The sequence below is a fragment of the Typopeltis vanoorti genome, chromosome 16, assembly GCF_054136105.1.
Source record: "Typopeltis vanoorti isolate ZY-2024b chromosome 16, IOZ_Tvanoo_1.0, whole genome shotgun sequence".
Classification (NCBI taxonomy): Eukaryota; Metazoa; Arthropoda; class Arachnida; order Uropygi; family Thelyphonidae; genus Typopeltis; species Typopeltis vanoorti.
In genome coordinates this window covers 72163576-72189975 of record NC_143564.1, presented here as the reverse complement: position 1 = coordinate 72189975, position 26400 = coordinate 72163576, and the positions used below count along the sequence as shown (strand labels likewise).

The 26400-nt window shown below is 35.5% G+C and overlaps 1 protein-coding gene across 6 annotated transcripts in view; it reads left to right on the top strand.

The window, feature by feature from the left end:
- The window catches only part of polybromo (protein), a 686480-nt gene that overhangs the window by 231647 nt on the left and 428433 nt on the right, over window positions 1–26400 (top strand). For 5 of the 6 annotated variants that reach the window (XM_090406695.1, XM_090406697.1, XM_090406696.1 and 2 more), the window contains 2 exons: window positions 11225–11406; window positions 11520–11549. In XM_090406695.1, the coding sequence (XP_090262821.1) occupies window positions 11225–11406; window positions 11520–11549 (212 nt within the window). The remainder of the gene's footprint in view (window positions 1–11224; window positions 11407–11519; window positions 11550–26400) is intronic. The other variant, XM_090406694.1, reaches the window with a different exon arrangement.

The window sequence follows — 26400 nt, the reverse complement described above, 5'->3', positions numbered from 1 at the left end:
GTAATCCAGATGTGGGTGTATCAAAGCCTTATAAAGACGACTAACTTTCTTATCTCTACATGTTAATGTGTTCTTCAATAGCCAAGTAAAGCTACCGTAGCAATATATCTTCTAAACTTTAACTCTCTGTCTACCACCATCCCTAAATTTCTAGCTTCATCTATTTCCTGGAGTACAGTGCCATCAATGTGATACATGGCTTGTAATCTATTTTTCGCAAAATGCATAGTTTTACAATTCTCCACATTAAACTGATACCCATTATTTTTTTCCATACTGACAGCCTATGTAAATCATCCTGCAAGTTCTCTACATCGCCTTGATTAACTATTACTCTGTCTAATTTCACATCATCAGCAAACAACGAATATTTCCTTTCAGGTTATTTCCTATATCATCAGCATCAAATTCCTGACATGTACCCTCAAGAGGCGTACAGGATATGATAGTACTACATGATAAACTTATATCACCACTAACTTCCTATCTACAATTTTCCTCCAAATCAATCTGTTACCTGACAAAACTCCAACAATATCAGATCTTATATTACTGTCTTCTAAGGCATTTTTGGTGTATCAATCCCCCTTATACAGGGTGGTTCAAAATTCCACATACAAACCTTGAGGGGAGGTAGAGAACATCAAAATCAACCATATTCACATAGGAAAGCATGACTGGAAACGCCACCGGAAATTGATAGGTGGCACTGTTCGCCAGCACTCCAGTTGAGCAATTGGGGCTCTAGCCCATTTTGCGTTTCTGTGCGTCAGTATTTGGACACGTCCTGTGGGACTCGATGGATTGGGCGTGGTGGACCCATTGCCTGACCCCCCCACACTCACCTGAATATCGAGCATTGATTTCTTTCTGTGTGGGACCCTTAAAGCCACGGTATACAAAATGCCTGTTGCCTCCAACATGAACCTCATGGCAGGAATCACCATCTCCCTGCTAATATCTGGGAAACTCCAGGTATTTTTGAAAATATACGGCAATCAATGCGTTGTCAATGTCAGGCATGCATCACTGCTAATGGTCGTAACTTTGAGCACCTGATGTGAAACCATATTATGTATCCAACTACTGTTGAACTGTTCAGTTATGCCTAATAAAGTTTTTTACACTACTTACTGCCTTGTGTTATTTCTGTATCTTTGTGTCCTGTTAGTACCTTCTGGTGGCGTTTCTGGTCATTCTTTCCCATGTGAATATGGTTGATTTCCCATGTAATGAAGTCTGTATGTGGAATTTTGAACCACCCTGTATGTTGGTCTTCCTCTGGGTCTTTCCTGCCAACCTGGCAGGAAACACTTGTTTTGCTAATCTTTCCTCTCCCATCCTGTTTAAGTGACCATATGTAACACATTCCTGGATGATAACAATGTCGAGTTCTTTCCTAATATCCTCATTTCTATGATATTGCCATTGATGCCATCTGTTCACATCCCTAATCTTTCTCAGGACTCTCATATCTGCGGTCTCTAGTCTTTGGTCAAGTGTTTTATTTCTAACCCAGCTCTCAGATCCATAAGTTAAAATTGGCTTGAACACTGTGTTGTATACAGCTAATTTAGGGTTTGGACTAATTTCTCTCTTATTCGATATAAATTTATTCATTTGACTTCCTACCATACCAGCTTTGTTGATCCTTGTCTAATTCCATATTAAATTTGCCATCTTCAGTAAAAATCATGCCGAAGTAGCCGAAATGTTTTACATCTTCTATAGGTTCCCCATTCACAATGCAGTTGATATTTTCAGTTGATGCTTCTGCCTATTTTCATTGTCTTTGTCTTGTTATTGCTGACCTTCATATCATATCTATTACAACAGTTATTCAATTTAGTCAGGGAATCTTGCAGACTTGTAGCAGATTTATTTAGAAGTATGACATCATCTGCATGAAGCAAAGAGCTGAGATTAACATCTCCAATTTTGATATCAGCTTTAATACACTTTCCTTCATAATGTGATCCATGTAGATAATGAATAACAGAGGAGATAATGTACATCCTTGTCTGATACCAGATTTAACATTAAACCATCCTCCTGTATACTTCCTTCAATTCTAACTGCTGACTTACAACTCAAATGAAGACTAAGTATTGCTTGATATAATGCCCCATTGACACCATACAACTGTAGTGTTTTGAATATCTTTTCTTTTGCCACCTTGTGATATGCCTTTTCCAGATCTACAAAACTTAAATGCAGGTCTTTTTATATTCCTATGATTTCTCAACTATTTGTCATGAAGTGAAAATCCAATCTAGTACTTTTATCACCATGCCTGAGATACTGATTGGTCTATAATTTGCTACTGCAGTGTTATAACCTTTATGCAACGAATTATTTTGCCCTTTTTCCATTCCCTTGGAACTCTACCAGAACTGAGACTTAAAGAGCCTAGTCAGAGGCATTCCCAGTTACCTTACACATTCTCACAAAACCCTCGCTGTTATCCCTCAAAAAGTCCTCAAAAAAAAACTTGTAGAAATCTAGAGTTTCTCTCACCAGTCTCAGGATATTTTTTATACATTACAGAATGCAACTTCGTTTTAGCATAAATACTGGAATTCCTTGAACCGTTTGTCTTGAAAGCACATCTTGATTGTTTTTATAAGTTAAAGATGCCAAGAAATTATATTCTTAGTTTCATTATCCAAGTGAAGCAAACAAAGTTTGCATGTGAAGTCCCTTCATGACTTAGCTATTTGTATATAGAGGCTGATGACTTCACATCGCTTGCCTTGGTATCCCATAATGCAAAGCACACACATCCTTATAGACATGCATAATGCTAAGCATTATGGGAAGGGCTGCTACCCAGACTGGTTTTGACCTTTATTGAGGTCTCATCAGTGGGATCCAGATTCAGAAGTGATACCAAAGTTGATGTAATGCAAAAGTAATACCCATAGACGAGTAGTTAAAAGAAGTCACACTTTATTACTAAAATACTCTGGATTAGAGATAGATGTTGAAAGTTTTTTCACTTGGTTACATTATAAATTAAAGATGCCAAGAAATTATATTCTTGGTTCCATCCTTTATTCAAGTGTAAGCAAACAAAGTTTGTGAATGAATTAACTTCACAACCAGGCAACTCACATGTAGAGTTTAATGACTTCGCAGCACTTGTCTTGGTATCCCATAATGCAAAGCACATATCCTTATTGGCAGGGCCGCGCCAACCCGAGGGTGCAAGGGGTGCACTGCACCTGGGCAGCAACATTGATAGGGCGGCATTTTATGTAGCTAATATCTAATTTGGATTATACAATGCAGTATTAGGGGCAGCCGATAAAAGTTTGCACCCGGGCGGCAGATACCCTTGGTGTGATCCTGCTTATTGGCATGCATAATGCTATGTATTATGGGATGGGTCACTATGCAGACCAGTTTTGACCTTTTTTGAGGTCTCATCAGTGGAAGACACAATAGAACTCTTTTCTCCTGTGTTTTTAATATTTTCTGGTCCTTTACCTTCATCTTTGTACTTCACAAAGCTAAAATATGTAGTTTGCATAATTTTCTTTCATTTTTTGTCTATAATGAAGGGTGAATTTATATAAATTATCCATAGAAATAATTTAATAGAAAAAACATAAATTTACAAAAACCACAGAAAATGATTCCTACTGGCAACTGAGCCAGACTAATGTTTCATGATGTCAATAATGTGATCTGTCTCTGACTTGCCTTTGTAAAATAATTGTGAATTATGTTTTTTTAAATAACATTATTAAAAAGTCTTTTTATCTTCAAGTATATAATTATACTAAGCTAATTTATGTTTTGAATTGTGAAAATAAGCTATCAGCTCAGCTAACGCCTTTTTATTCCCGTATACGGGAGTAGACGAGGCCATTTAGCCCTATCTAACTTTTGGAGACTGAGTGGGCAGTTCAATCTCCACTGGTACCAATCAGAGATAGATGGCCCAAGGCTATCACTAATTAAGCGGTACACAGTGAAGAGAGACGGCTCAAATGTGCCGCCATCTCGTGATCCCTGTGAAAATAAGCTTACATCATTATTATATTACAACTGCATATTGACTTAAGGGTTATAGAGGAGTATTGGGAGAATTAAAGTTGGTAGTGAAATAAATGAAAATCACTCTTGTTAAATTTTTTTTTTTTCTTTAAAGATATATCTGATTTTTATAATGGTGATGACTTGCAAGTTATACAAAATAAAATGTTTGAGAATGCTTGACTGTTTATTTCAAGATTAATCAGTTTAGTAGGTTTTATAACAGAGGGCAAGAAATAAATAGTGCCATCTGTTGTCATGGATAGGAATTACTTCACATTTTGGAAACAGCAACAAATTATCTTTGAGAGTATCTCCATGCAAACTAATTTTTGGCAGGTGCAAACATCCTACAAAGGAATTAGCTTATTAAATATAATACATGTGGTGCTATCTCCTACTTGAAAATAAAACTTACATTTATTGGAGGCCACCCATGGTCAACTAACTTATTAATGAATGAAATGATGTTTAAAATGGGAGGGGGAAAATATGTAAATTATGTAAAGAAAATAGGTCACTACAATTTTTGAATGCATTTAGAACAAAGCTGAAAATTCACTCATCACTTGTCTCTGGTTACTTTCCTGTGACGAGTGGATTTCTTCTGAATATCAGTTTAAATTACTAATACCAGTATAAGGATGTGCACAAATTCACAAGAAGAAAATATCCAAGAAAGTCTTATTGACTGCTATTTTAGCTAATAATCTCTTCATACTTGTTCAGAACACACATATATAGGAGATTTGAAATTGGAAAGGATCATCATTTAGTTTTGAGCATAAAATAAGCTCTCATATGGGGGGGGGAGTGTGTAAGGAAGTTTTAACAAAAATCAAATTCAGACTGCTTTTAGAGGTGAACTATAGACTCAAATATTATCCAAGAAAAAATAATAGACTTTGAAGACAAGAATCAAACCTTGGAGACTCATTGGCAAGTTCAGAAGAAAACATGGATTGATTCAGCCAGGAAATCTTGTCTGCAAGGATAGAAAAATTAGAGCTCCATGGTGGTCTTAGGAAGTTAAAGAGGTAGTTGTGGAAAAGAAGGAAGCATATTGAAAGTTCCTAGCAAATAAAACAGCATCCACTCTTGAGAGAATACAGAGAAACATGTAAGGAAGCAAAGCAGCGCATAAAGCAGCTAAACAAAAGTCATGGGAAGACTTTGGTAAGAATATAGAAAACAAATCGTCTGTGTTCAGGACTGGGTGGACAGAAAATAATACTTTATAGGTAGCAGCATGATGTGAAAGATAGTGCAAATTACCTCAGTAATTTGCTTCCTTCTTATAATAAAGTGATAACAGGTGAGTTCAATAAGAGAGAATGTAAACAGCATGCATTGGCAAATAGCACAATGAGTCAAGTAAGTATTATGGAAGACTTAAACTATGGATACAGATTTTTTTTTTTTTTTTTAAATCACTAGAGGGTAGGCTAAGAAAAAAGATTAGTTAACAACATAAATGTAATTTACCTATATAGAGGTGCAACAGCATGTAGCTTGGTTATACACATGTATCCTTCTGATGATGACCTCAAGAAGAATGAACACAAATGACACATAAAATACCTCCATTTTGGAAAAACCGGTGTGATCTGATATGATATCTGATATTGTCTGATCAAGATGCTGTTCGTTTATAGTGAGATTATGTTCTTGATGCACCGATTATATGTTTGGTTTAATCCTTTATCCAAGTGTAAGCAAAACAAAGTTTGCACCTGAAGTATTTTCAGGTCTGGGACAACTCGTGGTAAAGGTGGAGTAAGTTCTGATCACTTGCCTTAGTATCTCCCATAATGCAAAGCACATCTCCTTCAAATTTAAGTTCAGATTGTCTCTAATCCATTGGACTGCATCTGGGGTAGCCTGGAACAGGTCCGTCAGTGTGCCCTTTAAAACTCCGCAACAGGCAGTCCTGGATAATATGATTGATGGTCTGTTGATTGGCACCACAGTCACATGTTGGTGATTGATGCAAACCCCACTTGTACATCATGGTAGCACATTTGGCATGGCCTGTCCTCATGTGGTTGAGTGTGCTCCATTGTCATCTAGGCAGATCAAAGCTAGGGCCTCTGTCGTGGTGATTGACACAAGCCTCACTTGTACATCATGGTAGCACATCTGGCATGGCCTGTCCTCAGGTGGTTGAGTGTGCTCCATTGTCATCTAGGCAGATCAAAGCTGGGAGCCTCTGTTGTGGGATCTGTAATGAGGTGTCCATTTTTTATTGTTGAAGTAAGCCAGTGATTCTTCCATTCAGTTTCAGGAGAATATGTATCTGGTTGCAGGACTTGAAACGAATAGGTGGTAGATTTTGGAGGTCCTCATGGATGGATAAGGTATTATTTCCCATACATTTTTTCCACTCTCTGTTAGCGGCAGCTTTCCTCCTTATGTCTGATGGTATGATGTTAAGAGAGTGTTGGTAGGCATTCAACAGGTGTAGACTTTATGCAACCCCTGATAATTCTCATGGTATTGTTAAGTTGCACATTGAGCTTGCTGACATGGTGACTCAATACCACAATGGAGCACAGTATTCTGCACTAGGGCATGGGCTGCAGATTTTAAAGTGTTGACTCCTGCCCCCTAGCCCAAACACACAAGCTTCCTGATAATATTATTCTTAGTTTTTAGCTTTTGGCAGACATTTTCCTGATGTTTTCTGAAGGTTAAAGAGCGATCTAAGGTGACCCCTGAGATATTTTGGGTTGGGGTTGTGCTTCAATGTTTCTCCTTTGAATGAGACCTTCAGCCATTTATCAGCTTATGATTGTTCAAGTGAAATGTGCAAACTTCAGTTTTAGAGGGGTTTGGGCAGAGATGCCATTTGGTGTCTTTTGCAAGTGTGTATGCGAACTTTTGGGTTGAATGTAATGTCACTAATGTATAAATTAAAGAGGAGCGGAGCCAGCATAGAGCCCTATAGTAGTCCATTTTTTAGTACTTTAAAGGGACTATTTTTACCATTCCGTTGTACCTTGAATTTGCACTTTGATGTCATGCGCTTTAGGATGTTAATCATCTTTGGGTCTTGTACTACAGTTGCAAATTTCAGTATGAGTCCATTCACTCAAACTGTGTCATGCAGCAGACGGATCTATGAATTCTACTGAGGTTTTAAGGCCTTTTTGAAAACCAGCTTCTATATGTGTAGTAAGGACAAGTACTTGATTTCAGCAGCTGCGAAAGTCTCTGAATCCGGCTTGTTCATTTGGTACTATGGCATTAATCAATGAGTAAATTCGATTATAGAGTAATCGTTCAAAAAGTTTATAGGGAATACTAAGTAAAGATATTGGTCAATAGGTTGCTGCATCAGTGGTCTCTTTTCCAGGTTTTAGGATGGCTATCACTTTGCTCCTCAGGAATTCCTTTGGGATGTTCCCACTTTCTAGAATTTTACAGAAGAACTGTAAGAGCCACTTACGAGCGTTACTTTCAAGATTTTTAATGAACTCGGGGTATATGCTATCCAGGCCTGCTGCTTTGTTATTTTTCAGTGATTTAATTGCTTGAATCAGTTAGTTTTTGGTGAATGGCATTGAGAGTAGTTATTTTGTTTGACACTTCTATAAACATGGATATATTTGGCCCTAATTTCTTTAGACTAGGATGCACTAATCTTTATGTTGTTAGATGTTTGCTGGATTCTAGTTGCTATGTCTTTAGGAGTGATCTCTGTGACTTCTTTCTGCTTAGAAACTGATGCAGTTCTGAGTTTTCATAGTAAGGCCCAAGCCTTGCGACTAGAGTGGGTGAAGTCTAAATTTTCGGCTGTGGTTTTCTAACGTTGGTGTCGTTGTTCATTAAGCATTTCTAAAATTCTTGTTCCAGTTTCAGGATCTGGATCTTTTATGCATTTTTTGAATAGTTCCTCAGTTTCTGGAGTTCAGCATGGTGTGTACTGTTTCCGAAAACCTCTTGGTATACATCGTTTTGCAGCACTCCTACAAAACGTTTGTAATTTTCAACTTCAGGTTGGACCCAACGGGTGTTAGATTCAATTTGTTTACAGTACTGTTCCCAGTTAGTTTTGTGAAAATTCCATCTTGGTCTTTCCACAGATTGTATAATCGGGATTTGTGTTCCTATAGTGACTATAACAGGTCTATGTTGAGATCCTGGAAAGTTTTCAAGTACTTTCCTATCAGTGGGTGAAGGATTATCTTCGGCATTACAAGTGCCAAAGCAGAGGTCAGGGGTTGAGTCCTGATTTAAAAGTTCCAGAGTCTTTTGCATCAAAAACCAGTGATAGCCCAAGGCTTTCAGCCCATTCCATCGGTCTGGTACCATTGATATCATTTTTACAGTAGCCCCAGGAGTAATGTTGACTGTTAAAATCTCCTATGTAGACTGCTGGATGTTGGTGAGCAGGAAGAGCTGGGATAGACCGAGTTTGATTTGGTGGTTTGTAAACTGACACTATGGTTGTGCCATCTGCCTTTGCTGTAATGATCTCAATGTTATTATAATAAGAAAAGGATAGTATTTTGCAGTTTTCTATGTTCTCTCGCACGTATATAGCAGAACCATATATTGGTGACAGGATGTAGCCTAGTGACCTGTAGCCAGTGATATTAACTCTTGTGGTAATCTCATCTTCTTTGCTGATATGTAGTTCTTGGACAGAGATTACATCAATGTTATTTGTCCTGCAGATTTTCCCAAGTAGTTCACTTTTGGCTCGGGAGGCACCCTCTGTATTAATTTCCGTAGAGTGAATTCAGTTTCCTTTATTTTTTGGTCAGTTTTGAAATCTTTTCAAAAAGGTCTGCTTTGTTTCTTCCTGTTATAATTTCCCTTCAATTTGCACATATTAGCCGGGAGGTCAAAAAAATGACAGGTTCGGCTCCCAATAGTTGTGAAAGTTTAGCTGCCAAAGACGTCACCCAGGTGCACCACAAGGAGTTATTTCTCGACAATTCAGCACCCAATATGGTGATAGTGTATTGCCTTGTTTTAATCCAGCTGTAGTTTTAAATATTTCTGATTCTGCATTTGCTGTTCTTACATAATTCTGACAATTCCTATACAATCTCCAAATTGCCTTTATTAAGCTTTCATTTACATTTTATTTCTTTTAAACTTTCCACAACTCCTTCCATGGTACTTTATCGAATGCCTTTTCCAAGTCCAAAAATGCCAAATATATTTCTTTCCCATGTTGCTATTTCAATAATCTGTCTTTTAGTATGCATATGAACTTGACTTCTGTTTGGTCTGAACCCACATTGTATTTCATCTAAATTCTGTTCTACCTGAGTTCTAAGTCTTGTTTCCAATATTTTCGACTATGTTTTTACTGGTACACTAAGCAAAGATATGCTTCTATGATTTTCACAGATTCAATCATTTCCCTTTTTGAATATAGGGATGATTACTGATATTTCTCAGTCATTGGGTATTTTTTCATAGAGGAATTGCTACTTGCAATTCCTCTATGAAAAATTTGTCTTTCTGTCTTGTTTTTGTATCTGAATACTTCTTCCAAAGTTTGTTCTTTTCCTTTCGATTTCTTCTGTCCACCAGACTGTTTTCTTTTCCTTCGACCCTACCTTTGATACTCCACACGTCTCCTCTGCAGCTTTCAGCAATCAGGTCCCTAAATCCTATCCATGTCTCATCTGCATTATTGCTTATCTTTATTTCATTTATTCTTTTCATTATTGTTTCTTGAGATTTCCTCTTAATCTCTTCCTTCTTGAGAAGATAAGATTTCACTTTCAGCTTTATCTTTTTCAGATATTTCTTTGCTGTTCCCCCTCTCAAGTTTTTCTGTTCTTTGTGTTGTAAGCAAATAATGGTCACTTCCACGCTCAGGCCCTCTTTTAACTTGCACATCCTGTATCCTTCTTAGCTGTCTTTCCTTACTATTATATAGTCTATTATAGATCTTTCTTTCCTGGATGGTTATTTTCTTGTATATTTGTGAAAATCCTTATGGGGGAATTTTGTATTGACAATTACAAGATCATTTACCATGCAGAGTTGCAGTATTCTTTCTCCATTATTATTAACAACCTCTTCTCCATATTTACCTATCAAATTCTTCCATTCCCTCCAGTTCCTTCTTACCCTTCCATTTAGATCTACCAGGATAATGTATTAAATTTCTATATCATCTATTGTCATTTGTAATGTTTTATAAAATTCTCTCTTTACTTCTTTTTGTTCATCCTCATTCGACCCATAAACAATTATCATTGTCAGTTCCTCCTCCTCCTGTTTTATATGGACCAGCATCAGCCTTTCATTAATAAAATTCCTCCCTTAACCCTGTCTATATTTCCACTATGAACAAGGCATCCAACTCCTGCCTTTGCCCTCTTGTTACCTGCTGCTCCACTGTATAGAAACAAATATCCATCCTCTAAAAACATACTTTCTTGTCCCTTTTTCTTTGTCTCTGTTACCACCAAATATTGCGCCGCTGTCTTCTTAATCTCCATAACTAGTTCAGTTTCCTTTTCATTTAAGCCTCAAACATTCCATATTCCTTACACTTTAGTCTGTAAACCTCGCAGGTCATCATCCTATAGTTCCGTCCGGTTTGTTGTCTGCTTTTTGAACTTGCAGGTGATTGGGCTACAGAGTTCTAGCATAGCAGAGGTGTCCCTCTTTGCTTTGTGGGAGAAGTTCAGGTTACCTGATGTTTTGGTTATCCTACTTCCTGAGACAGGGAGACGATGTATTTTCCCCCACTCAGGTTTCTCCCATTACCCCTCCTCCTTTCTCGACCGGCTATGGTGGAGTTGTCCACAATGCCAATTTATTTAAATCATCCTGCAAGATATCTGCATCACCTTTATCAACTATTGCTCTCCCCAGTTTTGCATCATCATCAGCAAACAACTGAATATCCCCCCCCCCCCCCTTCTTAACAAGATTCCACACAATGAATGCTAGTATTGAAGTTTTGAGTATATGCACAACTATGGACTGCATTGTTTGAAGTGTTTTGACAACATTCTTCTAAAGTTGATTTGATATTTTGATTTTTATTACAATTTAAAAAAATTTCCTTGAAGTTTTTTACTAAATAACAGATTTACATATATTTGTATTCATGCAACGGAACAAATATTATTTCTTTTATTACTTTTATTTATAATGCATAATATAAGTAATGCAGATATGTCATTTTTACTTATTTGCTGTGTAGTATCAGTGTGAAGAAAGCCTCATTAATGATTTCAAGTTAATGTTCAGCAATTGCCGTCAGTATAATGAAGAAGGTTCTCAGATTTATCGTGATGCAGAAACTCTAGAATGTGTACTGATGGAAAAAATACGTGAATTAACTCCAACTTTTGATTTTAAAGTAGGAAGAAGTTTGTTGAAAAGGTAAGCACAGTAAAATCTTCTTGTAATGCTTTTGTATTTTTTGCATGTTTTTGTTAGATTTTTTTAATATTGATTTTTATCTTTTCTTCTTTTTTTTTCTTTTTTTTTTTCAGAACAGTAAAGGACCTAGCAAGAGAAGAGTTGTATGTAGAAAATGAATATTTTTTTTTCTTTGATGTTACTCTCAGTAGGCTTGTTTGTGCATTTGTTGCATATTGAGTTTGCACTGTTTTTTTCTGGCACTTTAAATGCTTTTATCATTTGTTTGCTTCTTTACGCTAAAGTTTAGAATGCCTTTATATCAGTTGATTTCAGTCGTTAAAGAAAGTTAATTATTTTTATTTGCACTTGTTTTATCCTTAAAGGTCAATTTTTAAGATGTATATTAAGATATATACGTATGCATATATAACTTATTAACACACACACACACACACACACACACACACACACACGTTAAAAGCATATAAGAGTACAGTACAGTTTTGCATAAAGTATTTTACTTGGCTTAATGGAACTAGAACACAGGTTATGATTATTAGAAATATGTATTCCCAAGAATTAATAATCATAATTTTACTATTGCAAACATTTTGGCCTGAAATTAACAGACGAACATCAGTGTACATGCACATTCACAAAGTGAGGCAAGAACAATTCAGTGTTATTCCTTTTTAGAGATCTGAGTCACATGTTCAAGTGCTACCCAACTACAGAATAAAAATTAAATTAAAACTTTAATCAATTTTATCAATTTTCTGATATGTATACCTTCAAAAGATGTTCAGGCTACTATGACATCACTACCTGATGAAGTTTACATTATTAATAATCTCATATCAACAATTTTCTTCCAAATTAGTCTATTACTTGATAGTACTCCAATATTGTGGTATCTAACATTTTGTTCTTCTAAGGCACTTCTGACTGGATCAATCTACCTAGACCTTAGTCTTCCTTGTGGTCTCTTTCCTGCCATCTTGCCATCAAATGCCTGTTTCACTAATCTTTCCTTGCCCATTCTATTTAAGTGGCAACATCACATTAGATTGGCTCTGCTAAACACATTCTTGAATGCTAATAATGTGAAGTTCATTTCTAATATTGTAATTTTTAGTATGATTCTGCCATCGATGCATCTATTCAGGCCCTCCATTTTGCTAAAAATGCACATGTCTGTGGTCTCTAATCTTTGATCAAGTGCTTTATTTCTAACCCAATTCTCAAATCCATAACTTTGCTAATTTTGAACACTGTTTCATTGAATAGCAGTTCTTGTATACTGATAGTTTAGTGATTTGGCCGACTTCTCTGTTGTTGTATATAAATTTAATCATTTATTCATACCAGCTTTATTTATTCTGTTGTCTATTTCCATATTCAACACGCTATGTTCATTACAAACTGTGCCTGAATAGCTGAAATATTTTACTTTTTTTTGTATAGGCCATCCATTCAGAATGCAGTTGATGTATGTCATGTTTCTGCTTCATAGTTTTGGTCTGTTTATTGCTAATTTTCATCAAATTTGTTATAGCTGTTATTCAGTTTAGTTGAAGAATCCTGGAGACTTGTACTGAATTGTGTTCAGGAGTACAACAAATAAAGCATAGAGCAGTGTTTTGATATCTTCAGTTCTAATATCAGGTTTAATGCCACTTTCTTTCATAATGTGCATCCTGGTTTTACATCTGATTTTGCATCAAACCATCTTCCTGTATTCACTTCATTTCTAACTGCTGAATTACCACTTAAATATAGACTATGTATTTCCCTGTATAACGTTCCAATTTCTACACATGACTATAGAAAAGCTTTTTTCTGGGTGCCTTGTCATATGCCTTTTCTGGATCTACACCACTTAAGTAGAGGTTTTTGTTATGTTCCCATGATTTCTCAGCTATTTGTTGTAAAGTGAAAATCTAATCCTGGCAACCTCTATTTGGCCTGAATCCAGCTTGTTTTCCCAGTACCTCTTCCACAATGTTTTTCAGCCTCTTTTCAAGTATGCATGCATAAATCTTACCCAGAACACTAAGTAGAGAAATTCCTCTGTAATTCTCATATTCAGCTTTATTTCTTTTCTTATTGATGGGAACTATGAATGCTGTACTACAATCATCTGGAATTTGACCTTCTGACTAGGCCCTCTGAATTATGCAGTAGCCACTGCAAAATCTTTATACTTCCATATTTAAGCATTTCTCGTCGAATATCATCTACTCCAGCCACCTTTCCACATTTGAAGTTTTTGACAGCTTAGATTTTGATTAGAAATTTCTGCAAATATGGTGCTGCAAATTTCAAGTGAAGATGCAATAGATGTCCATCAGTTTCTGCCTAAAAATCTATCGCAAAATTGGATTATCGTGCATATTCTTGTTGTTGGCAAAATTATGTGATGACAGTAATAAAAAGCATTTCAGAAGACTAGTTCCAGAAATGTTTGGAACAATGGCAGCCTCATCTAACTAAGCTCATTGCGATACAAGGAGATTATTAGATATAAGTATAGTTTTTATATATGCATTCCTTAATGCCTGTCTCAAAATTTGGGGATTAGTTGCGATTAGCTGTTCATAATTTTTTTTTAAATAATAAATAAGTTAATATAACCTTGTATTTGAAGTACAAAAGCTAACCACCATTTCCCTTTAAACTCTTATAGTACATTCTCCTGTTAACCCAGCTTTGAACAAGCTAGTAATGTTAAGCATATGCTATGCGATTTATGCTTTGTGATTCATGTTTTGGCTCATATTTTGAATGCTATCAACTGATTTTCTCTCCTCTATTGGATGATGATATCTTTGTTTCATGGGGTGAAATATATTGGAGTTAAGTAAATTATGTTTTTCTGTATATATGTTAATTATAAAAATATGCCTTCTATGCATGCTTCCTGTAAATAATTAATTAATTGCAATAATAGGTCATTACGAAAGCTTCTTGAAGCTGCCTAGCTCACTAAATAGGATTTATAGTGGACATTGTTTTTTTGAGAACTGTATCCTATGGAAAGCCACGTGAAATATTGGAAGCTAATTAAATAATCAGTTTAATTATTTATAGTCATCTGTATTAGTTCCATCAAGCTACAATATGGACGTCTTCAGAACTTATCTCTAATTAATTATTTATAGTGGGTAAATTATTCACATTAGATAAGTCCCTTAAAGTGGGATAATTGATTTCTTATTTCTCTACCTATGCATTCTCTTCAGCATTGCATTTATCCAGTGTGATGATTTAACTCACACTGGATGAGTTAAACATGGCCTCTAAACTTCAACTCTGTGCCAATCCCAGACATCTCTAGAGTCATTGACCACTTCCAGTAGATCCCTGTTAATATCTGCTTGCATTGTTCTCAGTATTCCAAACTGCATACACTTACCAACCGATATTACTTTTCATTTGTCCATAACAGTCTCTTCAAATCAGCCTGCAGAAATTCTGTGTCAGCTGTCATAAGCAGTTAATATTCTTATTCTTATATATTAATTGCTTGTGATTATACATTGTATCTTAAAATAATTAGTATACAGTGGAACAAGTACAGAACTCTGTGGCACTCCACTTATTACCCTCTCCTTCAATAGACACAAATGACATTTTGCAGCTCACAGCAGGTGAAGGGAGAACTCAAGATTATCCCAGGAAACTCAGTATGAAGTTATGGTTAGGAAGCATGATGTGATCAGGGTTCTTCTCGTTGTATGTGAGTGTGTGAAATGAACTATGTTAGGTCTTTTGGTGAATGTGGCAAAGAAATATGGTAGTCATTTAGGTTTCTGTGATCTAGAAAGAATCCTATTGTGATGATTGCTTGGATTCCACAGGGTAGCCTACATAATAAATTGGTAAAAAACATGCAACTGTCAAAACTATGTCACAAAGAAGAAAATTTCTTCCAGTTGAGTGTAGTTTGATTTATTAGAATTATCATCCTGAGAGAAACAATAAATATATAAGTAATATGAAATGATTTCAGTTATCTGTAAAGTAGAAGTTTGTTTTATCTCATTATGACACAACTGTGTATACACAATTTTTTCCAAGTGCACATTTATGTACAAACTGAACTGAGGGATAAAGAGTGAGAGGTATGTTGCTTAACTGAAAGTAAAATAATCCCTCCAAATACAGCAGGAAACTTGAGAATGGAATTTACGTACACTTTACTATCTTAAATGAAATATTCAAGAAAGCAATGGTGAATGTAATTAAATCAGTTTTGTCTTTATGGTTTCAGAATTCACAATATATTAAGTTTTCTTACACTGAGAGTTAATTTTTTATAGTACTGAATTTATAAAACTACTTACTTCTTAAATCAAATTACAATATTCTTCAGTTGTAGTATGGGCATAAGGAAACTTATATGCAACAATTTTTAAAGCTATTTTGACATGTTAAGATATTGAGTTTTTAAAGCAGAAAATTAACCTATGCATTTTGTTTTAAAGTTTGTTAAAACTACTTTAAAAAATCATTATTTTTTGTTACATCTCAGTAGAGAACTTATATATATAAAATCACTGTGCTAAGTAGTTGATTGATGGAAGGAAGGGAGACATTATGACACTCACGTTGCATCCAAATTTTTGATATTATAACTATGTAATAACCAGGGACAACTGTAACATTAATTTCCATTCAAAAGTTGTCCTTACCTATGTGTCACCTGAAACAAACTACCTGGTGCAAAATGCAAAAAAAGTTGTTAAATTAATAAAGCAGACATAAAGTTAACTCAAAGAAAACTACTTCATCTATATCTGCCTATTTTTAGGAATGCCATTTATTACTTGGTTTAATTATGAAGACAGATTGAGACAAACAAAAAAAAGGCAGGTACTTATAACTATTTAATTTGAGAAAGTTCTTGAACTCTATATATTTATCATATATTATTATTAAGAGAGACTTCCAGGGAGTCAGAGACTTATTGAGGGAGGCCATATATTACCTGCACCAGCTGTCATATCTCTTCTTGAATTCTTTCACACTGCTTGCACACACAACATTGAATGGTAGTCCATTCCCGTCACAATGAGAGTAAAATCTATCCTCACCCTCTTCTTGGCAGCATTCGTTGTCAACCTCCAAGGATGCCTCATCCTTTTTCCCATCCTCCATAAAATGAAAAATTCAATATATTTGTTTATATCTATATAAACCTTTCATAAGTTTTTAAATCTCAGTCATATCACCTCTCTTTCTCCTGTTTGCTAGTGTCTGCAGTCTACAAATTCTTAATCTGCCTTCATGATATCAGTATTGTGGAATACTGATTATAAAGACAGATTGAGAATTTTAACACTCCCCACTCTATGAAAATCATCATGGAAACCAGGAGACCAGACTTGTGCACAATAGTCCAAGTGAGGTCTTATGAAAGCCTTGTAAAGAGGCAGAACGACTTCCTTATTTTGGCATGTCAAAGTTCTTTCAGCATTGCAATTATCCTCTGAGTTGTATTTGCAATCTTTGCTATATGGCCTTTGAACTTCAACTTCCTATCTTCTATGTTGAAAGTTTATTTTTCACTTGGTTAGAGTATAATAAATTTAGTTTAATCCTTTATCCAAGTGTGAGCAACAAAGTTTGCGCCTGAAAGTATCTTCAGGACTGGGGTAAGGTGGTACAACACCAGAGCACTCCTTGCAAAGGTGAAGCAAGCTACCAACACTCCTATCTCAGTATCTCCCTTTATGGGAGATACTGAGGAGTGTTGATAGCTTCAGGACCCCAGTCCTGAAGATACTTTCAGGTGCAAACTTTGTTGCTCACACTTGGATAAAGGATTAAACTAAATTTATTATACTCTAACCAAATGAAAAATAAACTTTCAACATCTTTCTCTAAATCCAGAGTAATTTATTAAAAAAGGGTGGCACACCATTTGGCAACTCCTATAGGTAGAGATGACCTGCTAATGCTTCTGCCTGGTATCTCCACTTGGGCCTGGCTCCCACTGAAGAGACCGCAATAAAGGTCGAAACTAGTCTGGGTTGTGGCCCTTCCCTTAATGCATAACATTAGACATATCCACAAGGAGATGTGTTTTGCATTATGGGAGATACTGAGATAGGAGTGATATTAGCTAGCTCCACCTTTGCAACGAGTTCCTGGTGTTATACCACCTTACCCCAGTCCTGAAGATACTTTCAGGTGCAAACTTTGTGTGCTCACACTTGGATAAAGGATTAAACTAAATTTATTATATTCCTATCTTCTAAAACTCCAAGATCCCTAGCCTGATCAGTTTCTTCTAGCATAATGCTACTGAAGTGCATGACTTTACATTTACTGACATTGAACTAGTCATTTTCACATGCCCACAATTTTCATTATGCACTAACCTACCTGATTCCATGGTTTGTTCTTTCCTATTTTACTGCTTAATTTTTATCATCCCAGTCTTCTTTTAAACATGGATCTATATATACAGTAGTATTGAGTCTATAGAGTAATGCAATTTTTTATTAACATGCACACATGCATGCACACACACACGTCTTCTTTTAAACATGGATCTATATATACAGTAGTATTGAATCTATAGAGTAATGCAATTTTTTATTAATATGCACACACACACACATCCCAGTCTTCTTTTAAACATGGATCTATATATACAATAGTATTGAGTCTATAGAGTAATGCAATTTTTTATTAATATGCACACACGCATGCATGCACACCCACTTGTGTTCAAAACCTAAGGACTAACACTATTTCTGAAGATTTCAACCACAAATTCAGACAAATCAGCTTGTGGCAATTTGTATAACTGATGATTTCAAGTAGAAAGCAGGTACACATGCAAATTTTGGAATTGTGTACAAAGGGGTGACATGGTAGCACTCAACAGGATAAAAAGAAAAAGGCTGCACTAACTGAATTGTGTTTGAAGGAAGCTCCTTTTGTGAAGGAATAAAATTGCAAACTTGGATGTCTTAGACATCATCTAGATCAGGCGTGGCCAACTTCGTTCTATACGAGGGCCAATATACGATGATGAGTGGTAGCATCACGGGCAGTACAGTTTTAGACAGAACTTAAATAAAAATAAACTCTGCATTTTTTCAAGACAATAGTTATATATATTGAATTACTATATTTGTTAAATCATTTTACTACTGGGAGAACAATATGAAATACTTGATACCGAGTCTTTGAAACTGATCACTGTAACCAGGGCAGAGCAAGTGACTTTCAGTGATGTGTTACTCTGGAGCGCATGGAAATCTACCACTCCCACTACTACAACTCGCACAGAGAAGCAGTAGATTTTATAAAATGAGTAATCTTTTTAAAGCAATTTTGATTCAGTGTTGAGAATATAAATTGTTTCCCTGATCAGAAATAATGAATATAATTAGTATATCAATCAAAAAATCTGTGGTCGAAACTAATAGCTAAATTGATAATACATATAATTTAATATAGTTTTTATCCTGTCGCAGGCTGCAAAAAAAAAAAATCAGGCCCTGTTGGCCACCTATGATCTAGATCATTTCATACAGGGAGGAATAATTGGAAAGTTTGAAGAGAGTTGCAGAATTACTGATATTGCCAGAGAGTTTGGAATCTCACATAGCATTGTATCCAAGCTCTGGACAGCATTTCAAACCAGCGGAATGTGTCTCAGATGTTTGCTGAGATGTTGCCCTAGCTCTTCCATGGAGCATGAAGACATTTTTGGTTATAACAGCAAAACGTAATTAACACACCATGGCAGGTCAGCTTGCAAGGTGGCTCCATTCAAGAACAGGTATGTGGATATCTGCAATAAGTATACACCTATATGCCTGAAGGTCTGTAGCCTGTGTCCCTTTATCCACATTTTAGTCTTTCCTCTGATTCAGGATGACACTTAATCTGGCTGAAAGTGGCATTTCTTACCATCACGAAAATGTTCTTGAAAGGGGTAGATAATGGCAGTGATGGGGTCATTGTGTGGGGAGGCGTTATGTTTAATGGATGCACTCAGCTACAAGTGCTGGAAAAAGGGACTATGACCTACGAATGATATTGCAATGAAGTTCTTCAGTATCATGGTTGATTGTTCCTTGGTGCTGTAGATAAAGAATTCATTTTTATGGATGACAATGCCACACCACATTGTATCCAAGCAGTGGAAGTACTTCTAGAGAATGAGGATATTAATCAAATCAAGTTACCAGCATGCTCCCCAGATATCAATCCCATACTCCCCTCCAGAAAACAAACAAGGCCTTATCATTGCTTTGAAGGAAGAGCGGGCCAGTTTCCCTCAAGAAATGCTGAATTATTTGATTCTAAGCATTGTACAATGTTGTGGGATATATTCCATACCGAAATGTCTCTCCGCATAGTTTTTTTTGTAAGTAGTGTACATTAATGCCTTAACTACGTCTTAGAAAATTTGTAACTTTTGCCAAAAATGTATATTGCAATTGAATTTTTGTGAAATTTATAGCACATTTTTGTGTAATATAATTTATTAGTATGCTTGCAATATATTCATGTCTACATTTGGCTGTAGTCATGAACATTTTTTCATATACAGGTAAAAATGTAGTTCATTCTTAACTTTTGGACACCAGTGTATGTATCAATCCCATGCATAAGAAGTTGCAAAATCTGTGGCACACATCAGTATGATGTGTGGGAAAATAAATCCTGTGCAGTCAAATCTCGACATCGAACTGAAATGTTTTTAACTGAATGTTGCTTCCTATTATCCATTTTGAATAATTTCACACTCAGTGGTAGTCAAAAATTGTTTAGCCAGCTTTAGTGTATGATGTATGACTATTAGTGCTTCATCTCAAATACAAAAATTAGAAACTAGTAATTAGATAAGATGCCCAGTTATAAATCTGAGTCTAATAATGTACAAATCCAATCCTAATATTTCTTCTTCCTTTTCAGTTTTCAACCTATTAATAGTATTTGAATGTTTTTCTCATAAATTATTTCTAATAGTGTTTGCACTAAATTATCTTTGTTAACACGTTCACTGCCAACTACGAGTATACTCGTAGTTGGTAAACCAGCTACACAAGCCAGCTATGAGTATACTCATATGACGTTTACCGCCGGCAACGAGAGTACTGTACTGACCTTAAAGAAGTGAAAATGCTTGGCTTGTGGAGCTAGCATCAAAATGTGTATTCTCATAGATGGTATATGCTTTGCACAAGCCAACTACGAGTATACTCGTATGATGCTTACCGCCGGCAACGAGATTACCGTACTGACCTTGAAGAAGTGAAATTGCTCGACATACGGAAACAGACTATGCCAAAGTAGCATGGCAGCGAACGTGTTAATTTGGTAGGTCTTATGGGACTTATCTGATTTGATCTTCATAACTTAACATGTTCTTATTGGAGCAATAGTAGCTTCCTCGCCACAAACCTAACCATCTGGCAAAGCAAGTGAAATTACCGGCAATTTCATTACTGTGATTGGATGCAGCACTTTTTATAATGTTTCTTTGATTATAACTAATCCCACAAGCGAAAAGAAATGTTCTTTTCAGAATATATTAAAAAACAATAATTAAAGAGAATGATATATTTGATTATTAGTTACTATACTTGATTTACTAAAAGATGTAAAGAATAGCAGTTATAAGGTAGAGAAACAGTGACATGAATAAAAATACTTGAGTACTGTAAAATGGATTACGAATAATTTACATGATTACAAAGAATACATGATCCTATGAACTCTAGACTTTGATATTTGCATTTATAATGGGCACAATTAACACAAATTTATGAATGAATAGAATGGAATTTGTTTGCAAAATATTAATCACTAACCACCACTTTACTGCAGACAAAAGAAAAACAAGTACTGCTTTTATTGTATCACTGAATAAGGTACAGAGACCTTTGCAGTCTTTGTAATATATTGTCAACAAATAATACAATTACAGATGACTGGGATAAAAACGACACTACCTAATGGAATATATCACCTCCCCCAGAATCTATGCTGTATAGACTCGAGCAAAATTGTTTGTTGTACTGCCAAACACAGCATCTAAAAACAAGTTTTTCTAACATTTGTCCAAATTTTTGATTACGTGAAATAAGCGTTTGTTCAATTACATTTGAAATTTTCGATGTCATTAAGACAGATCACAAATGTTAACCTCATGAGTTGCAACTAACATGCTGCATAAACTTTGTGCCAGTGAGGCTGCCTGCCAGCCCAACATGGTATACAAACAAGTGGGAATAAAATTCTACCAAAAGAGTTGTAACTAACATGCCATATAAACTTCGCATCAGTTCAGCCTGCTCATTCAACATGGAAGTTGCACACAAATGGTAATGAGAAGTCCTGTCAGTATGATCAATATGAGATACACTTCTCGACATGGTAACTAAGAAGGGAAAGGAGGAGAGGAAATTGCTTCTTCACTATAAGTAGTACATATCTTCAGTGGAAAGGATTTGACATGGATGTGCTGAGAGGTGATTAATTGTAGATTATTCACTACAAGGAACCATTGTTTAACTTAATAAGTTATCTACCTAAACAGGAATGCACTTATTTCTCAACTTACTTTATTAAATGCGGTCTATATTGATTTAATTAGCTAATTTTTATATATCTTGAAATTGTGGTTTCAATCCCAGACATTTCATTCAAAATACACCACTTTTTTCTGAGAAGAAAGTATTTCTCTTAAAATATTGTTTAAATAGCTAGACTAAGTGCTCCATTCATTGTGAAACCTACTCATTATCAAATGAAAATAAATGTAGGTCTGTTCTTCAGTAAACAGGATGCAACAATAAATATGTATGTTGCTGAAGAAAGATTAAGAAAGCTTAGCTAATGTACAATAAATTTTCCTTTTTCTCTCATAGAGCAATACACGATTGGAATAACTTGCATTTGGAGATGGTGAGTGCAGATAGTGTGAATGATTTCAAGAAAAGGTATGACAAGGTGTGAGTTATAGATAGCCTCCATTGACAAGTCTCTGACTCTCTAGAGGTCTCTTATTATAATAATAATGATTAATATCTGATATTTGTTTAAACTTCAGAGGAAGTGGCTACTGTGAAAGGCTGCATTAGAAGGAAGGTCAAATTATCTATGTGATTTTCTAATGCTTGTAGGATATCTTCATTTTTTTTTCATAAATCTGATTACAGCAGAATGCCATTTGTGGCATTTGTTGTATCATGATTCTTTCAGAATGTTTCATTTGCTGAGAAATTTGCTGAGACCAATATTTCATTTGCTGAGACCAATTGTGCACTGTGTGCACAATTGGTCTCCTGATTTCTGAAGTGATGCAGATACATTGGAAAGAGTGCAAAGAGGGGACGATATGATAGAGATTTACAAACTTCTGAAAGGATCATACAGGAAGGGGTGAGTTGAGCATAAATACCTTCAAGAAAGGAATGAGAACTACCTTTTTCTCTCATAGAGCAATACACGATTGGAATAACTTGCATTTGGAGATGGTGAGTGCAGATAGTGTGAATGATTTCAAGAAAAGGTATGACAAGGTGTGAGTTATAGATAGCCTCCATTGACAAGTCTCTGACTCTCTAGAGGTCTCTTATTATAATAATAATGATTAATATCTGATATTTGTTTAAACTTCAGAGGAAGTGGCTACTGTGAAAGGCTGCATTAGAAGGAAGGTCAAATTATCTATGTGATTTTCTAATGCTTGTAGGATATCTTCATTTTTTCTTCATAAATCTGATTACAGCAGAATGCCATTTGTGGCATTTGTTGTATCATGATTCTTTCAGAATGTTTCATTTGCTGAGAATTCCTTGAATGCTGGAGAGTCTGCCCACATACAAAACAGGCAAACCAGTGAGAATAGGCATTTAACAGACATGATCCACTTGGCCTCATATCATATCCTTAGTATATTAGCTGTAATTCCAAATAAACAATTCACAACTGTGCTTAATGTTTTTTTTTTTTTCATTTCTAAAGAAAGTCTTCATTTGACTGCTAATCACCATGGGAATTAAGGAACTCTTCAATCTCATTGAACAGTCACTGAAAAAGTATCTTGGATGTGATGAATTTCACTTGAGAAGTTAATGCGAGAGCAGATGGTTCTAGGTTTGTTTGCTAAGTTTTTGATAACACCATACTGCTGGGTGGAAGTGGTGATGCAAAAGATGATAGATGTACAGTTATTGTTTTCCTTTTCATTTGTGAAAGGGATCCTATAGTTGCTGTTTGTTGATGTGCTTAAAAGCATTTCCATCATATTCCAGTCATGTGGCCAAATGGAGAACATATCATCAATATGTGTAGCCATATTATGGGTTTGAGAGGAGCAGAGTTTAGTGCGATAATTTTAAAATGTTCAGTGAAAAGATTGGCAAGGGATTGAGGGTGGGGACATAACCATGCCTTCAACTGCTTGTAGAATTTTTTCCCTGCCAAGTAAGCATAACTTGGGTGCATGGTGGAAAGTGAATAAGAATATGTTCGGGTGGGGGGGGGATTTAATGTGTTCTGGGGATTTTTTTAATAGTACATTAGTGAATTGGGGGGGGGGGGCTATATCAAAATTGACCATAATGTCCATGACTTTGAGGGATCAGATCTGACAGGCAAAATTTGGAATGCATAGATTTTTAATATGGTGTGATATCATTAGGTGTAGCCTCTAATGAGCTGTTGGGCTGGGTGTTTGGTCACTTTATAAGTGGGGATACCATTACTGTTCACTGTAGTTCTCATGGATATGTTTTGTATGTATATTTTAGATGATCCATAAATCTGGGAAGGATTAGGATTATTATGGTTTAAGTTTTTGGATCATTTCTGGATTGCATATTTTGCACTCATTCTTTGCTTGCTTTCCTGTTGACATGCCACTGTGCATGCTTGGTATGTTTCATTTGCACCCATGAAAACAAGAGATATTGGTTTATTATCTAATTAGCTAAATACAATTAATTATTATTTTCACACATGTTTTTTCCACTAAGCATCAACATGCATTATGTTGGCATTGTTTTTTATGTGTTATAACATCATCCACATGTGTAGATTATGCAAAAATAAAGGATATGAGAAAATGGAGGAAGGCAGAAAATATAATCTCTCATGGAGAATTTTGGAAATGATTTCCAAGCTCAAACAAGTAACTGTGTCTGTTTGTTGTTTTTAGTACTTCAATAAACACTTACTTTGTTTTGCTTGCATCTGGTCAGTATGGTGCTTAAAGGGTAGTGTATTTCACTATATCAGTTAATTTTTATTCTAGTACTAACAGATATGGATAAATTCTGGTGTCTTGCTTCCTGTCTAAGCTTAGTTATTTAATTTTACTAGGTTTCATCTGACTTTCACAGATGTTTTGTTCATCTAAGAAATAACGCACAAAATAACAGACATTACTGTTTACTGTAGTTCTCATTGATATGTTCTGTATGTGTATTTTAGGATCCATAAATCTGGGAAGGGCTAGGATTATTATGGTTTAAGTTTTTGGATCATTTCAGGATTGCATGTTTTGCACCCAGTCTATGCTTACTTTCCTGTTGACATGCCTGTGTATATGCTTGATATGTTTCATTTGCAACCATGAAGACGAGAGATATTGACTTAATTATCTAAGTAGCTAAATACGATTATTATTTTCAGACACGTGTTTTCCACTAAGCATCAACATGCATTATGTTGGCATTGTTCTTATGTGTTTGTGTAGATTATGTAAAATAAAAGGTATGAGAAAATGGAGGAAGGCAGAAAATATAATCTCTTCATGGAGAATTTTGGAAATAAATTCCAAGTTCAAACGAGTAACTGTGTCTGTGTGTGTTGTTTTTAGTACTTCAATAAACATTTACTTTGTTTTGCTTCCATCTGGTCAGTATGGTGCTTAAAGGGTAGATGTATTTCACTATATCAGGTAATTTTTATTCTAGTACTAACAGATATGGATAAATTCTAGTGTTTTGCCTCCTGACTAAGCTCATCATCATCATCAAATTCCTGATATGTACTCTCAAGGGGGGTGTACAGGATATGATAGTACTACATGAAAAAATTACATCATTACTAACTTCCTACCTACAATTTTTCTCCAAATCAGTCTGTTACTTGTCAAGACATTATCAGATCTTATATTTCTATCGTCTAAGGCACTTTGTACCGTATCAATCCTATCTTGGTTTTACTGTGGGTCGTTTTTCTGCCAACCTGACAGAGAACACTTGTTTTGCTAATCTTTCTTCGCCCATTCTGTTTAAGTGACCATACCACCTGAGATTAGCTCTGCTAATGCATTCCTGGATGCCGACCATGTCAAGTTCTTTCCTAATATCCTCGTTTTTAATATGATATTGCCATTGATGCCATCCGTTCACACCTCTAATCTTTCTCAGGACTCTCATATCTGCGGTCTCTAGTCTTTCGTCAAGTGTTTTACTTCTGACCCAGCTCTCACATCCATAAGTTAAAACTGGTTTGAACACTCTTGTATAGCTAATTTAGTGTTACGACTAATTTCTCTCTTATTCCATATGACTTTATTCAAATGACTTCTCATTATACCAGCTTTGCTGATTCTGTTGTCTATTTCTATATTTAGTTTACCATCTTCACTAAAAATCGTGCCTAAGTAGCTGAATTGTTTCACTTGTTCCACAGGTTCTCCATTTACAACACAGTTGACATTTTCAATGATTCTGCCTAATTTCATTGTCTTGGTCTTTTTATTGCTGACCTTCATACCATATCTATTACAACAGTTATTCAATTTAGTCAGAGAATCTTGCAGACTTCTAGCAGATTTATTTAGAAGTATAACATCGTTCGCATAAAGCAAAGTGCTGACATTAACATCTTCAATTCTGATATCATGTTTAATACCACTTTCCTTCATAATGTGATTCATATAGATAATGAATAACAGAGGGGATAATGTATATACTTGTCTCACACCAGATTTAACATTAAATCATCTACCTGTACTTCCTTCAA